General features: G+C 40.2%; 1 protein-coding gene across 1 annotated transcript; it reads right to left on the reverse strand.

Moving 5' to 3' along the window:
- Window positions 1-2,502: 2,502 nt before the first annotated feature.
- NAPG (NSF attachment protein gamma) lies at window positions 2,503-15,138 on the reverse strand. Its single transcript, XM_030943448.1, has 12 exons — window positions 14,990-15,138; window positions 12,818-12,885; window positions 11,601-11,685; window positions 10,999-11,016; window positions 10,415-10,445; window positions 9,836-9,945; window positions 9,631-9,697; window positions 8,893-8,963; window positions 7,920-7,998; window positions 7,346-7,425; window positions 6,486-6,615; window positions 2,503-5,528 (listed from the first exon to the last, which is right to left on the reverse strand). The coding sequence occupies exons 1-12, from the start codon at window positions 15,043-15,045 to the stop codon at window positions 5,379-5,381; spliced, it is 945 nt and encodes a 314-aa protein (XP_030799308.1). The 5' UTR covers window positions 15,046-15,138; the 3' UTR covers window positions 2,503-5,378.
- Between the last annotated feature and the right edge of the window lie 1,837 nt (window positions 15,139-16,975).

Raw genomic sequence — 16,975 nt, forward strand, 5'->3', positions numbered from 1 at the left:
TTCACCATGCATCAGGATTACACTGAAGTATTTCAAAGTGGTGAGAAATAACTCTTTGATGTTGTTTCAAAGAAAATGGCTTCTCAGGAATTCCCACAAGGTGCAGAATCTGGTACGTTTGTGAGGATCAACATTAAGGCAGTAGCAGAAGTTACCAGATCATCTCTTACTTAAAGGAGAATTTTAAAATATACTACTCTTTCTGCAGCTTCTGTTACTAAAATTTTACAATACTTAGTCTGTGCTGCTACACAGCTGCCTTAGACCCCCAGTTCCACCCAGCTTTAACCACTCACTCCTTACACACCCAACCTGTGCTCTGGGCTCCAGTGCAGCTGAGGGGATCCTCATTCTTCCCCCAGATAGTCAGCCTGGAAAATCATACATTGACACAAAAAAGGAGCCAGAAAATGACTGGATGGTGGCCAATTAAATAAAATAATTGGCACCCATAAAACACATGGGGTACCATAGGTCTTTACACTTCATGAATTCTCTGCTCTATTATTACCAACACAATTACTCTGGGACATTTGTTGAGCAGTCCAGCACAGCAAGCATTGGCTAGAAAGCTGTCAGCTACACACACAAAAAGTCCCTGTCTGCAGCTATGAAGTTTTACCTTTCATTCCTGAATTCCAGTCACTTAGTGACAGGCAAAGGATGTAAAGTGTCTGTGTTCAGACTGCCTCACATGGCACACAGCAGCAGAACCTCTCCCCAGCATGCAGAGAGCAGTCATGCCAGTCCTCATCCTTCCCTCCCTGCCTCTGTGGATGAATCAGGAAGTGGAATATTTTTTTTAAGCAAACTCATTTCAACAAATTACAGCAGGAGCTCTCTGTTCACCCATCAACATACCATTGCCTGATGACCAGCTACCTCACTCCTTCCATTTTGTTAATTTCCCTGCCCCCTATACTTGTTCATGTCTGTGCATGAGGCATTTAATAAAATTTTGTGGCTGCACTAAGACTGCCAGTTGTAGCAGCATCAGCCAGCCCTGGAGCTGAAAATTTCTTTTAACAGGTTATAATGCGCACTGGCTACTGCTTTCTTTGCCCACCCACTCACTACCCATAACCTGGCTCTTAATCACCCGATTTCCCAGGCCCATATCCAGACAAGTGAAAACACAACAACCTAAGCTGTCTTCCTAAGCTGACTTCTAGGACTTCGGGCAGGTGTTTCAAGCCCCGACAAGCAGCAGCAACGGCAGGTCCCCGTGTGGATATTTCTAACCAAACCAACACTCCAGCTGAGCATATTTAAAGGCAGAAGCTGGTCTGGACACGGAGCAGAGGCTCCCGGCAGCGGAGGAAAGGCCGGTGCCAGCTCTGCGGCACCAGCTCTGCGGCACCAGCTCTGCGGCACCATCTAGCGCTGAGAGGGAACAACGCTCTTGGGATAACACATACACGCCGTGTTACGCAGAGCTCAGAAACAACGCAAAATAAGGACACATAAATACAAATGGGAAACAAGACAACTTCTGGTAACCCATTTTCACTGTGCACATGCTGGGGCCCGCTTCTGTCACTCTAGGACTGGAACACTCCTGTGGTGCAGTCCACACTGGTCGCACACCAGCGAAGATGCTGGCAGTGTGCACTGCGGAGTCCAGCCGTGCTCCTTACCCCTATTCCCACTGGACTCAGCAGATGAATCACAACAGCCACATGTTCTGGAAACGTACGTGCAGCCTTGCAGCTGCCTCCCCGCTCCTGTTCCAGGCTGACAGCCACTCTGGAAATCGCGGCAGAAGGGCAGCGGCAGCGGCTCTGAAACAGAGCGGCCAGCCCTGCGGAAGGCGCTCAGAGACAGCACTCGGCACATCCCGTCCCGTCCGACAGGCAGAGGAGAGAAGAGCCCAGCTCCTGGGCACGCTGGCATCCACACACCATTAACTCGGAGATTCATGGCCCTGTTCAGACTCAAACCGCAGATCCCAAGTGGTTCCCTCCTGCTCTCTAAAGTTACATCTACTTCCTCCAATTTTATTACCACTACTAGTCATAGAGGTTGGGGTCGCTTCTTTTTTCCATTTCCTGCATCCAAAAAAGTTCACTACTTATTATAAATCTAGATGACATGGCTTTTTTTTTTTTCTCCTGAGAGCAGCTTAGTTCTTATAATTTTATACAGCTGCGTATTTGCACCATCTAAGGAACAATTCCCACTACACTGGAAGAACTTCAGCGCCAGATTCTTCAACCTTCAAATATTCCAGCAAGTTTCAGTTTAAAATACTAGAAAAGGTGATTTTTTCTACTATTGTGAAGTCTCCAAAGAGTTACAGAATTCACATCCTTAAGTTGTGTGAAATCTAGTTGTTCCTCAAACTCCCACTGATTTCAACTCTCCATAGATTCCAATCTTTTATTCTCATGCCAAAAAACCACTCTGAAAATCTACCCCAGTGACAAATTAAATATAATTAACATTAATTTTCAAATTGTGGCCCTCAGTAGGACCTGATCAATAACAGAGAAAGTCACCACATATGCATTAATTTCAAGTTTTATTCTTCATGTTGGTGAAACACACAGCCTCAAGAGGCAGCATCTGTAGAGCTGTTGCAAACACATTTTGTACTCTATTACACCACAAATTTGGGAAAAGAACAAGTAAAGCACAGGTTTCACACTGCACTTGATCATCTGACTATTAAGTTACAGATAATTTAGAATCTTCTGATTTTACATAAACATTGCATCAGCCATTGCTCAGCCTCCATGCACAATTTATTTTTTTATTACAGTCAACACTGGTTTTGGAAACTCTCTTGCTGTAAATGTTATATTTTCCATTTTAGATCACTTAAATGGTATTTACATAAGTGTGCAAATTGCTTTGAAAGATAGAAACAAACACTAACACATAATATACAGACAGTTTCTTCTATAGTTAAACATTTACTAAAAGGCAGTTAACATTCCTAACACACTTTCACTGTCTAAAATAGGAGAATAAGTTATATAAAATAGACCATCTTATTTTCAGATGCTTCCATTTCTGCAGATTTGGTCTTTGCAGCAACATTGCAATTAAAGACTAAGATTCTACCACTAAGAATCAGAAATGTCAATTCAATGGCAGCTTAACATGTCTAGTACCAGTCACTTTTGTCCCAGATTTTCCACACTTGGCACAGAACAAAGAAACAACTTGAGGAGGGAGGAAGACAGTTTTGCGCATCTATTTTTTTTTTTGCCATATGGAAAGTATGTCTTAAAAATGCAACACAAATTTTAAATTTTCTTCTAAGGGCCTGTTAGTGTTACAAGCACAGTTTAAATAAATCTGAAAATTCTTCTACAGAATCACACACAGCTCCCAGTTTTCTTATGCACCTTATCATTACAGATACATGCAACTGTTCACACACACAAAAAGCAGACTCCTTGGGCTCACACAATAAAACTGATTTCAGAACTAGAAGGAGCGGGAAATGCTTGAATAAAATGACTCAGTGTCCCCTGAGTTCCTACATGTGCATTTTTTTCTACCTGTGATGAAGACTCACCATAGTAAGTGTTATGTTCCACTTGATTTGAATCCAGAAGGCAGAAGTTAAACTCCAGTTAAACTGAAGTGAGTTCCCCCAACAGCAAAAATTCTAGAAGTGTTCTAGAATTCTAGGAAAGTCTTCAAAACCATCTTTCGTATACAACTGCAAGCATTCTCAGAGAAAAGCAACTCACATCCTAAAATTTCACAGAGCCAAAACTTTTACATACGTCCATCAGTAACAAAGGGAAATTACCCATCGGATAGTGAAGACCTACAGGTGCATCTTAAATAGCTTTAAAACTCATGGTCATTATTACACAAGACAAAGACACGAAACTGGTTTTTGAACCCCCATTAAATTGAATAATGCGACCTTCTAATGTGACAGCAACTTATGCTTTAGTTTGTGCTCCTATCTCAATGTTACTGAGTGCTATTCACCCCAAGCAAAGTGAGCATTAGCTCTCTAAAATCTGAACTTTCATCACAATTACGCCTGACACAATTTTATCAGACATATGCTTGATACTTTTGATGATATCCAATTCCTTAATATGGCAGAAACTATCCCAACACTTTGGACTGTGCTTTTGGTCTCTTGTTTACAGAGCTTTGGGCATCACATACAAATCCCTGCTGGATTCCAAGCAACATCACCCTAGTGCAGACCTTGCTTACGTCTTGCTGAAAAAACAAGCCACAGGTTCAACTTCGAGACTCGACAACTTTTAAGCATAAAATGGTGAAACAAATTCAGGACACTAAAGAAGCTTGCAAAACATATAATGACTTGAAACCAAATATAAATAGGATGCATTAAAATTTGGTTACCTTGGATTCTAAGCAAGTCTGAAAAATGCCACTTATAGGAGATACCTGTTCAATGCTTTGAAAATATAAAAGAATCAAATGTCTTCATACATGCTAATGTATGGAGACATTTGCTTCTTTCACATTTTCAGCATACTGATTAGCAAATAAACACCTAGGACACTTATGAACTCAAACATATCACTGAAACATTCCACCTAAAATTTTGTTAAACATTTGTCTTCAGAAGTTTATCTTCAGTGCACATTACCTGCTAACTTCAGTTTCTTTTTTGGTTATGGCATACTTCAAAAACACTGCTAAGAATGGTTATTCACTCCCTCCTTTTCTAAGGTGCACATTACAAATACTGCAGACACATTTATTTCCAAGTACCTCAGGTCAATAAATTTCTTATGAGGAAAGGCAGATGTGTATTTCTGAGCTTGCAAGATAACTTCAAACTAGTTGACTTAAGTGTTTTTCACACTCACGTGGACACCGTAAAAATAAGGTATTAAAATAATATTCCCCAGTGCAGTAAAAACATGTTGAAAACAAACCGAATGCTCCCCCTACTGCTTACACAAGTAAAAATCCTGCCTGGCACAGTCTGCCTTAAATGGTCTTAAACAGGAGATAAACAGCCAGACAAATGATCATACATTTAACTCTGAAGACAACTGCAAACATCTTACTGGGACCAGATGTGTGAGCTGTTGAAATCCAGCATTTAAAATTTTGTACTACTCCCCATCCAGTGCTTCTGAAGTTTTGGTTTCTTTTAAACTGTGCTTTTAGTAAAGCTCTCCTCAATTTTTTCCTGTCAGCTGAAGGCAGGGCCCTAAGGAAGCTCTTGCCAGGTAAGAGATGAAGTCCAAAGATGTTTCAAGATGATGGGTACAACCATGCTTTTTCTCCTGCATTGCACCCAGAAGCTGCCAAGTTAATATTAGGATTCCCATATCACAATTGCAATGAAGCTCTGGTAAATCTGGTACCTTTGGATATGCTCAGCATCACAAGTCAGTCAAATATGACAACCTAGTCTGTAGCTAGCATAGTCCACCAGAGTATTCATCCTCTTCCTCATCAGCATGGGAGCCCACTGCAGCTGGTCCTCTGGCTTTGTCTTGGGCAGCGTTTGGCGATTTCTTCTTCATTCCACCTCCTGGGACCACCAAGGTAAGACCAAGCTTGGCATACTGACAATAACAAGGCAAGTTTAATTTCTGTACTATCACAGAATTGACTGATGCTCACAATAAGCAAGCAGGCAACATTCAGTACAAAAAAACAAGAGTGATGATACTCTCAGCTTGGAATAAACATAAGATTGGTCCAATTTTCTCTTTCTCAAATACTCTGAGAATGGGATATAAGATCTGTATTGATGCTGCTTATTATCAAATAAATTGGCCACATTTTGAACCTCCTTTAACCTCCTCTGGTTCAAGCTTTATGTAGAAAAGAAATAATTCCAGTGTGTAGTTTTTCATACGTTATCTACTATTAGAGTTTTACAAATCTTGTTCAGCAAGACTAGTGACCTAATTTTTACTATTCAATGAAGTGAAATTAGCCAATACTGCTACAGGGTTTGGTAGGGATGTGTGTTTCCATTACTTCACACTTATCTTATACTTCCTACCATTTACAAATTCAATTAAATAAAAAATGGTGGGGAAAGAGACACAACTACTTGTTCCAAATTCAAAATGAGTTCCTGAATGAGTACCTTACTAAGAATAAGCAATGGAAAAAACCATTCAATGATGCCATCCTGTAGGCATCCTGCTCTGTTCATGTTTATGTACATTCATCTGCTGAAAGATATTTCTGAGAAAAAGAAGAAGCAGCAGACTGTTCTCGCTCTTATGGAAGCAAACAGAAGAGGCCTGAATTTTGGTCAACTCATTAAACAAATTAAGCAAATCCTTAACAAGCTGTTCTTTCACATAACTCTTTGGACCATCTGAAAGGTAGGCAGCACCATCACTGGCAGGCAAAGTAAAAGAACGCAGGAAGCTCACAACCAAAGGGTAGCATGACAGGAAGTAACAATAAATGCACAGACTGTGCTCTTGTTTTTCTCTACTAAGAAAAAATCTCCACCCTCTTAACCTGAAAAAATCCCCCAATCACAGGATCTGTCTACTTACATCATTATCCATGTATTTGAAGAGTGGAGAATTACAGACTTCAGAAACTTGATCCTGATCTTGTTGATCATACCCTTCTAAAAGTTGCTCAAGTGCTGCACAATCTTCACTTCCATTAAATCCTGGTATACTGAAGGAAATTAAAGAGTTCTTTCTTTAGGTACATGAATCATATTCATAAAAATTAAACTTTAAGTAATATTAGTTTGCACAATGCAAATAAGACCACAATCATAGTTAAGACGAAACAAGGATATTTGATTTTTTTTTTCCTGATAAGTCAATAAACTCTTTCTCCACTTCACATATAGAAATAATTCTGTCATGAGTTTCTGTATATAAAATTGGAGATTTGGAAAACGTAAGCAATATGTTTAAAGACTGACCTTGAAAGATTATTTCTAAAGGTAAAGTACTACAATTTAACTTATACATATGTTCATTTCACTAAAAACACAGTTTAAGTAAAAACATGTTGTTTTGAGATTTTGCTACTGAAGTTCCAATGAAAGTAGAAATGAGGAATTGCCAAGGTTAAACACTAATCCATATTTTGACACCAAAATTTTCTCCTGTAACATGGCAAGAACTTTTGATTTCCATCTCATTTCCCCTGTCACACATAACTAGTTCTTTATGACTCTGTATTTTAGGTTTGTTAAGAAGAATCACTGTAGTCACTACAGCTAAATTGTTATGTGTGAAAAAGACTCCTGATAGCCATACACAAGAGGACATTATTATTGTATTGTAAGTCAACAGAAGTGCAGGTTAAAAATTTATGAAAGAAAAATGTCTAGCAAAATAGATCTACACCAGTGAAAAACAGTTTAAAATCATAGGACACAAAGTAAACTTACCTGTAGCTTTCCCTCACACATCTTTCTGCAGCAACATAATCATTTCTATGAAGATGAACTAAGACTTGAGCAATTGTTTTCTAAACCAAAAAAAAAAAGTAAGCCTTATGATTCTTTAGAAATTAACAATAAAATATGAGAAAAATAGTAGACTGTTAATATCTAGTATGAGAAAGGTCGTTACAATCCACAATCATCCTAAGATACTGACACAACTGAGTCAGAACAATCCAGTGAAAAAGCAGAAAGCCATCATCTCAGCTGGTATGAAATAGGTTATCTCCTATAACATTTTAATGGATTGCTGTCCCAAGTAACAGTTTTTGTAGTTTGTTTTATTGATAACATCTTTATTTTTTATGTGCTGTTTAGTTTTGATAGCTCCTGTAGATAATAGCATCTTAAAACTTACAAAAGCACAGCTGAAGTTTGGGGAAACACCACTACCACAAATTGTCATCATTCAGCAAGAAACTTACTGCTGAATCAAGAGGCGCCAATCATCTGTCGATGTCAGTAACAACAAAAATTAAAAAAAATTGAAATGTATCAGAAGCTGTCTCTTAGACTTTACCTTATAGCAAGTGGGGTAGTTTTCAATTTCCTTATAAATACTTTTTTCCTTTTGAAGAGACAGTGCAGCCTCATCTAATCTAAAAACCAAAAAAACAGGAGTATCAGTGCCAGGAATACAACACAGTGAATCCAAGACTAATTACAAAGTGTTTAATTAATACAGTGGCAAGTCTACTCGAATAAACAGCAACACAACTAAAAATCAGCAGTAGATTTTACTAACAGATAAGGTAAATATATAGTCAGCAATTCCTTTTGTCTATGTGCTAAGAACGCCTCTGGCATTTATTCAGAAAAACCTTGGCTTTTGTAACACTGTACAAGATGAATGCTTTGTTATACACACAAACACATTTCTGTATGTCCTGAGGTTACTATAAGCTATCAGTAAGTCTGATATCCAGGAACTAGCAATATAGTTCTTAAAGGACCTAAGTGTTTCAGTGAAGGAAATCAAAAATGAACAGAAGGTTAAGTTTGGTATAAGTAATTTAACAATTAAACTTGTTAAACTAACAATTAAACTATGTCTCACTGAGACTCCAAGATTCAGTCTTATTTAAGAAGTCCAGAATCAGACTGCTGCAGATTTCATTCTTCAGGTCAGTCCTAATTCCTCTGTTTTATATCCCACAGCTATAGAGATTTTCAAGCACTTTCTACATATTAAGGTTGGAAAAGAAAACCAAAAAAATCCTGGAGTATTTTAAGAATTAATGAAATTTAAGAATTAATGAAAACACAGAGCAAAAGTCTTTCAGCTCACATTCACCCATCCCAGAACAGAAAATCAGGTGGTTCCTGGATGAACATGGCATATCCCATAGAAACTGGACCTCAGTTTGAAGTGAGTCTCAAATAAGAATTAATAGTACATAAAAAACCAAACAACACCAAGACAAAAAACCATAATCAAAATCACATTTTAAGATTCAATTACATTAAAAGAACAAAAAGGGATAAAACTATACCTGCGCCCTCTGACTAGAAGTCTTGATGCCTTCCCTAGCATTTCTAATGCCTGCCGTAAACGTTCTTCATTCTAGAGAAGAAAAAAAAGAACTCAGATATTCTCACTTCATTTGCACAGAATTAAGACCATTAGACCTTAATCTAAGTGTGCCACCTGTAACTTAGAACAACTGTTAGCTATAAGATCAGCAATTCACACACTCAAGGGAAACATTAAGTGTACTGGTGCTCCTGAGTTCCACAGCCAGCTCCTGTATGGATCTGCTTAGCAGAGAAATGTCAGCGTAAATTTGCTAATCTGAAAAAACCCATGACAACTGACAACAGAAAAGTACATCAAAGCCACTTGTAAAAAGGCAAATCACTGTCTCATTTAAATGGGTGGACCACCAAGCAAAATATTTTCTTCTGTGCCTTCAGGGACTTCAAATTATTTTGGGTTCCAGTACTCAAAAGCAGATAGGTTCTCTACCCTCTGTTCTGTCCAACAAGAGCCAAACCTGAACTACAAAATTCAGATTTTGTCAAGTCCTACATTGAGAAAAAGGCAAAGCAAACTGACTCCTAACTTTTGTCATCTCCTTCTCTACAACATGAGAAGCCTTCAGCTTCATTACTCAGCCACTGATGTAAAATTAAGGAAACGTCATTTCGAACCTAATCTTAGGCTCCTTCTTCACTTTATAGCTGAAAGAAAAGAACCAAACAAATAACACGGATAAAAATCTCCCACTTACTTCAAACACCGATGCTGCTTGCTGATAGAGCTGCACAGCTTTCTCTGGACTCACATTTTCTATTAACCTGTAATAAACATCAATACTTACTCTTCAGATGAAAGAAAAATATTTTTTACCTGAAAGCATCAAAAAGACATAAAAGGAAAGGCACAGACATACCCATGCCCTGCACAGATTCTAGCCACCAATAAGTCAGACTCACTTTCCAGCCCGTTCCAGGGCAATGGCTGCTGTGTCTGGTGTCCCATTCTCCAGGTACATCATACTGGCTTTCTCGATCAGCTGAACTGCTTCAGGGAGCCTTTGCATCTCCTACAAGGCAACAATCACAGAACACTGTTGTTCCAGGAAAGGACTTCACATGCAAGGACACAAATCAAAGTAAATTGCAATAACTTATTTATTGAGATTCTAATTTTTATTTACAAACTTGTAGGGCTAGTGAAAGTTAACCACCAACTGCATAAAATTCACTTTAAAGTACTAAACTTTTCCGTAAGTCATGAATATGTGGTAGTTCAGAGTAAAAGCAGCACCACTCTTCTGTTACTCACTGACATAAGGAACTCTTCTTTTCTTTTACAAAAGGAAAACTATCTTTCCTCCCAAATACAAATGTTGCTTTCCTAATCTACTGAAGGCAGAGATGGGGACTATAAGTCAACAAAAAAATTTCACTTCAATATGCAATTTGCTTACATATATTTGTAAAATAGTGCAGTGCACAATATTTGTGATTATAAAATAGAACTTAAAAATAAAAACTAGTAAATGAGAATACCTTTAGCATCATGCCAGCTTGTTCATAAGCTCTGCAGAGAAAAAAGAAATGTACAGTTTGGTCAGATATGGTGTATTACAACAAGCTGCAGTTATGAAGCAAAAGTTAATGTGCACTGACTATCTAACATCTTCACTGTTAATATTTAATGCTTTGAAGATGTTTTAAGTGTTTTATTTAATGACACAGCACATATGTAAGTTTATCTTCCACAAAATTCAACCACACTTCCCAGTAAAAATCTATTCCAACCCGATCTCCAGGCAGTATTTGGATTATTGTCATCTCTGAAGTACTCTTTAATTAAAAATTTCTTGATTAGCTCAGCAGTGTAGAACTTCAAAATTAAAAGAAGTTCATCTAAGAAAAAAATATTTGCTATCAAAAAGTGCTAAAGAATGCCAAAATCATAATTTCTTCAGGTGGCCATTACATGTTTTCAAACTTTCCTAGCTCACACTTCCATTGAACTAATTATGAAGCAGCTAAATTACTTGAATCAAAACACTTACTCTGATATCAAAATGTACTTGTACTGTATGTTAAAAAATTTGTTTCAGATTACTTAGTACATCTGTACTTACTTGGCAGCATGAAAGAGACTGGACATGAAATTGTTGAAGTCAAGGACAAAAGACACAAAAACATAATGCAGCAAAAATATTAATGCATAAAATCTTATGCAACGATTAATTTTAAAGCAAGGAACACCATAAAGGCAAATGAAAGCTACTACTTGCCTACAGGCAAGTTGTCAAAAATTAATAATTCTAAGGACAGAATAAATGCAACATAGCAATGCATAGCTACATAAAACGTTGTAAAAAGCACACTTCCTTAAAATATGTTCCTGCTTATTAAATTGTACTCCAAGTACTGTAATAATGTCAGAGCTTCATTTAGTTTATACCATGCATTAGTAAATAATTAAAAACCAATTAAATTTCTGAAGCAGTACCTAGGTATCTCAGGCACCTGTCAGCTGTTATTTGGGACAACATTCTCACCAACAGCTCTTTAGTTTTCTCACTCAGAGCACACAGGAACAGACTTTTAAAAAGCAATTCTGTTACACTGACAAAATGTGCAAATGTATTAAATAACCTGCTACCACCCCCATTACTCCAATCTAAGTAGCAACTAGTCAGCTTCTGGGAAAGAAAAATCTCAATCAATGAAAAGATACGCTTTATTGTTTTCATGTGCCTCAGCTTCCCGTAAACAGGCTTCCCTTGCCTGGTCAAACTGCTTGGCGTTCTTAAAAGCAACAGCTGCAAAAAAGGAAATAAAGATTTTATTTACAACTTGACATTGTCTTCTTTTTTACCACTGCTGCTCGAGAGTTTAGCTACCTATAGATGCAAACAGGCTCTTTAAACGCATGGCTACTGTTCACCAACCTCTTCCCAAAATTCACAGACAGTTCTCCTTGTTTCATTAGTTACTTTGTTACCATTAAAGACATTTATTATCAACACCACTTCCATAGCACCACAGTATCATACATAGCACTCAATGTGTTTAGCTGGACTTTGAGAGTCACCCATGCTGGATCTTAATTACAGACATGGAGGAATGCATATTTATATCATTTTAATCATTAGAAGTTATACAAGGTCAGAAATGTGCCACCAACAAAGGTGGCACATAACTTCATCAGCACAATCATTTCAGGATACAAATTTATATTTCTATCTTGTTTAACTAATAAAATATAAAGTAAGATTTAAAATAAAATTCAATTTATAAATTCTCCAGTTGTTCTTCCAAGTTCGTATTTTTGTATTCAGTCTTAGGTGAGTAAGCAGGAATGCCTAGAGTAAGAAGCCAAAAGACCATGACAAATTAACTACCATGAGAAAAAAGAAAATGCTTATGAACAAAAAAAAATCAACAAGTAAGGATTTTATACTCAGTGTGTCACTTGGCAGTGGAAAAAGGGAGGAACAAGACCTTACTGTGCTTAAAAAAAACCCCAAGCTGGCAGCATCTCACCTTACTGAGACAGTCTTTGACAGGACATATTTCATAAGATGATGATAAAGCAAAATTTTAAAATCACCTTGAATGTCTGTTGTTTTGTAGATAAAGTCACAGGATTTGGGGGTGGACAAGTGAAAGAAGGAAAGAAAGCTTTATTTTTGTCATATATAGCAATATAAAAAAATAGAAGTTGTAAGCTTGAAAACAAAATTGGTTTTGGAGACTGTTCTAGATCTCCAAGAACAACCTGAAATTTATTTTACAGTGCTACCAAGAGAATTTTTTGTTGCTTCATCTTACATTTAGTCTTCACAACAGTTTTACTTACACAGTAATGTAGCAAAAATACATAAAACATTATAGGAGACTAAGCTTGATGAATACTTTGAAATATATATGGCCATATTTACTGCCACATACCTGCCTTCCCATATTCAGTAGCTGCACTGTCATAATCTGGTTTCCACTTTAAGAATCCAGTTTTCAGGCTAAAACACAAGAAACAATTAGTAAAGATTTTATGTTTTACCATCAAGGCACTTCAGATACATTTCAAACTTTAGAACAGCCCTGGAAATGAGCAATTACCTATGTGCCAATACTATGGCGGCATCACTACCATAAAAATAAATGCCAGCATTTTTAAGAATTGCATAAAGCACTGCAATTATCTCCCAAAGTTACAACCCTCACCCTAACATGCTTCTGCTGTTCCCAGAGAGTCTTCCCAAGTCCATCTTCTCAGCAGCAAGAAGTCAGCAGAAGAAAAATACTTCCTCCTACACCAACATGGTATCTCCAAATTTCTAATACCACGACACCTGACAATATTTTTTTCACACATCAGGAAGTTTCCAGCATTCCTTTACAGGATTGGTTTTTTTTGCTTTTGAGACTTATCAATGATTCTCTAATGCATACACAAATAAAAGAATTTACTTACCAACACAAAGACTTGCATGTCATTTATATGTCTAAAATAGATCACAACACTAAAAGGTGCCACACATAGGCATAAATACATAGGGAAAAATGAACATTGGAAAATTAGGTGAGTCATTAGGCAATTTGGAATTCAATATGCTGACTTCCTCATTTTTAAAAGAAATTAACATATTACCGTAACTTTACAGTCTGCTTGCATATTTGTTATACACCAACACATCATATGCAACACACTCTTTACTTGGCAAACAGTTGTATGTGGATACTAAGGTGATCTTGTTGTCTTACTAGGATGATGACCAGAGTGTGTAACTCTAAGACAAGCCTTTATATACTGTGTTATTTTTATCACAGTCAGGGTCCCAAATGCATCAAGCTGAAATACACAATGCATTCAATCTACACACAATTTGAGGTCTCAGTGCATTTTATTTCAAATGCTGTCCAGACAAGCTTAAAATTAATTCTGCTGGAGGGCACTTTCAGTCAAGTAACTTGAGTAAGATATGCTGGGTTTTTTTGATTTCAAAGTTTTCCCTCTATGCCAATTTATACATTCGATCCATGATTTCCAGAGGGCTTGTCACTACTCTTACTAAAACTATGGCATCCTTGGATTAGTCAGCTCTATTACATGTATACCATACTCTGTGCAATTCAGCAAAATGGCTATATTCAGTATTCAAATACACAGTAACAGACTATCATAGATGTTAAGCTCTCCAAGATAAACATAAGTACAGGTCTTTGAAGCCACCCGAGAAGCACCAATCACACATTTTTCACGGACAGGAAACAAACACACAGCACCTCAGCAAAGTCAAGCCCTTTTATCTAACATAGTCTCCGTAACTCCTTTCTCCCACTTGTCTCTAGCCTTAAGATGTGCCAGGGGAGGTTTAGGCTGGACATTTGGAAGAAAGAAGAAGATTCAGGATGGACATTTGGAAGAAATTCTTCACAGAAAAGGTTGTAAGATATTGGAATGGGCTCCCCAAGGAGGTGATAGACTCATCATCCCCAGAGGTGTTTAAGGAAATACTGGACGTGGCACTCAGTGCCCTGGTCTAGTTGACGGAGTGGTGTTGTGTCACAGGTTGGATTTGATCATCTCAGAAATCTTTTCCAACCTAGTTTGATTCTGTGAATTGTCTTACTCCCACTGACTTTAGCAGAAGGGTAGAAGTGACAGCCCTCGCTTTGCTGTCAGGGTCGGAGCAACAGAGGCCACAAGGCGCTAAAGGAAACTGCTCGGGCTCCAGGCCTCTGAGCCAAACCGCCTCACCGACCCCACTGTTTAGTCTTAGGGCCGCTGTACTGTCCCTGTTCGGGGCAGCAGGCCCTCTCGAGCACCCAGCCCCGTAGGGAGGATCCCTTCAGGCAGAGGAGGGGCGGAGCAGCCATGCCCCCCACTCCCCCCGCGCCGGCCCCCGCGGCCCCGCCACCTTCCTCCCTTCTCCCGAAGTGCGGCCGCCTGCCACAAGAAGTCTCCTCAGCCCCCCTGCCTGGCCCGGAGGAGACACGCCGCCTCCATGGGGCAGGAGCGCCGGCGGCCCGGACAGCGCGGGTGCCGAGCTGGCAGTCGCTTGGCAGCCGCTCGCCAGCTGCCCCCAGCCCGCACCCTCCGCCCCGCTGCCCTCTGCTCACTATTTCTCCGCTTTCGCGATGTGCTCTAGCGCCTCGTTAATCTTCTGCGCCGCCATCTCGCCAGCGCGGCGGGCCGGGCTCGGCCACGCTCCTCCGCCTCCCTGCGCTGCAGCTACGGAACGGCGCAGGGATCACGGGCACCGGGAGGAGCGGCCGGGGCCCCGCCTGCTCCCCGCGCCTGCGCCCGGGCCTCGGCCGGAGCGCCCCGGGTTCCCGGAGAGGCCCGGGTGCCCTGCAGTACCCCGAGTGCCCGGAGTGCTCCGAGTGCCCGGAGCGTCCCGAGAGCCCGGAGCGTCCCGAGAGCCCGAAGTGCCCCGAGTGCCGGGAGTGCCCCGAGTGCCGGGAGTGCTGCGGGCCGGCCCCGGGCTCGGAGCCGCCGGCGCGGCCTGTGCGGGCAGGGGTGCCCAGCGCTGGGCTGTACCGCGCTCCGGGGGCGGCGGGCACCTCCCGTGCACAGCCACGTCCTGTGCTAGGCCGACAGAAGGTTTTTAAAAACCAGAATCACACAGAATCCCAGAATCGTTTGGCTTGGAAGGGATTTCTGGAGGTCATCTGCTCCACCCCTCCTGCCTCCTGTCACCTAGAGCAGATGACACAGCAACGCGTCCAGATGGGGTTTGAATGTCTCCAGAGGGAGACTTTATGACCGCCCTGGGCAGCCTGTTCCAGCGCTCTGCCACCCTCAGTGTGAAGTTCTTCCTCATGTTGAGGTGAAACTTCCTGCGTTTTATTTTGTGACTATTGCTCCTCGTCCTGTCACTGAGCACCACAAAAAAGAGCCGGGCACCATCCTCTTGACACCTCCTTTGAGTCATTTATATCTATTGATGGGGTCCCCTCTCAGTTTTCAGACTGAACAGGCTCAGCTCCCAGCCTCTCCTCATAAGAGAGATGCTCGGTCTTTGTGGCCTCTGCTGGACCCTCTGCAGCAGCTCTTGTCTTTCCTGTACTGAGGAGCCCAGAACTGGACTCAGCCCAGAACAGCAATGAGCAAGACCTGCGTTTCCCAGCGTTTTCAAAAGGAGGCCAGGTTTTTTATCAGTGCGCAACTCAGAGGCCAAAGTCTGAGCAGCACTGCATGTCCTGCCTTCAGGAAGCCTCCAGAGGCAGTTCTGCTGAGGCATGATCTTCTGACTCGGTGTTGGTGAAAACAAGAGGATGTCTCCAGCCGGGCTGGCACGGAGATCTGATGCAGAAGGTGTGAGTGGTGGCTGAGCACACCAGAGTTGCTGACACAGGCCACACAATCGTGCAAGATACCCAAATTATACACTCAGTAATTAAGACAAAACTGCTGAAGTCTCTATTATTGCTCATATGTCCAGCTTCCTTGATGCCTTAGTTTTGTTAACGTGAAACATCCCTAAGAAACAGAAGATCAGTCATGGAGCCAGGAAGGTATTTCTTCTCCAATCTTGGACATCATTATTTTATTCCAATCTGAATAAGTGAAGTGAATATTTATCAACACCAGAGAGAGAGAGCAAAGCAAGAACCTGGTTAAATTTGCAAACTTCCCAGAGCCTAGAAGTTATTGAAATGAACCTTATGGGTCATTTCCATCTCAATATTCTGTGGTTCTCTGAAAGTCCATACCCTTTACAGGAATCAGAGCTTTACAAGTTTCTACATCAAACTGGGAAAAGAAGCAATATTTACGTGATTTGTTTTACTCTAGGTAGTCATAAAACTCACAAGTCTGAATTGCTTTCCCTTCCTTTTCCTTTTCCCACATTCCCTTGTTGACATGGACACTTAATTTTCTGACTTTGGTTCTTGCATTGCACTTGAGAGGTTATCATCTATTGCAGATGGTGGAAAATTCCTACTAAATCTTAAATACTATTATTCTGTGTCGTAGATCAAAGTAGGGAAAAAGGTTGTAGAGAGGTTTTCTGCTTTGAAAAGCAGATGAGTTGTCACGGGAGTACTGGGAGAAAGTAGCTGGTCTTGCATAATACATACACAAAAAAGGTTTTTGGCAAG

The sequence above is a fragment of the Camarhynchus parvulus genome, chromosome 2 (assembly GCF_901933205.1).
Source record: "Camarhynchus parvulus chromosome 2, STF_HiC, whole genome shotgun sequence".
In the NCBI taxonomy this organism is placed as follows: Eukaryota; Metazoa; Chordata; class Aves; order Passeriformes; family Thraupidae; genus Camarhynchus; species Camarhynchus parvulus.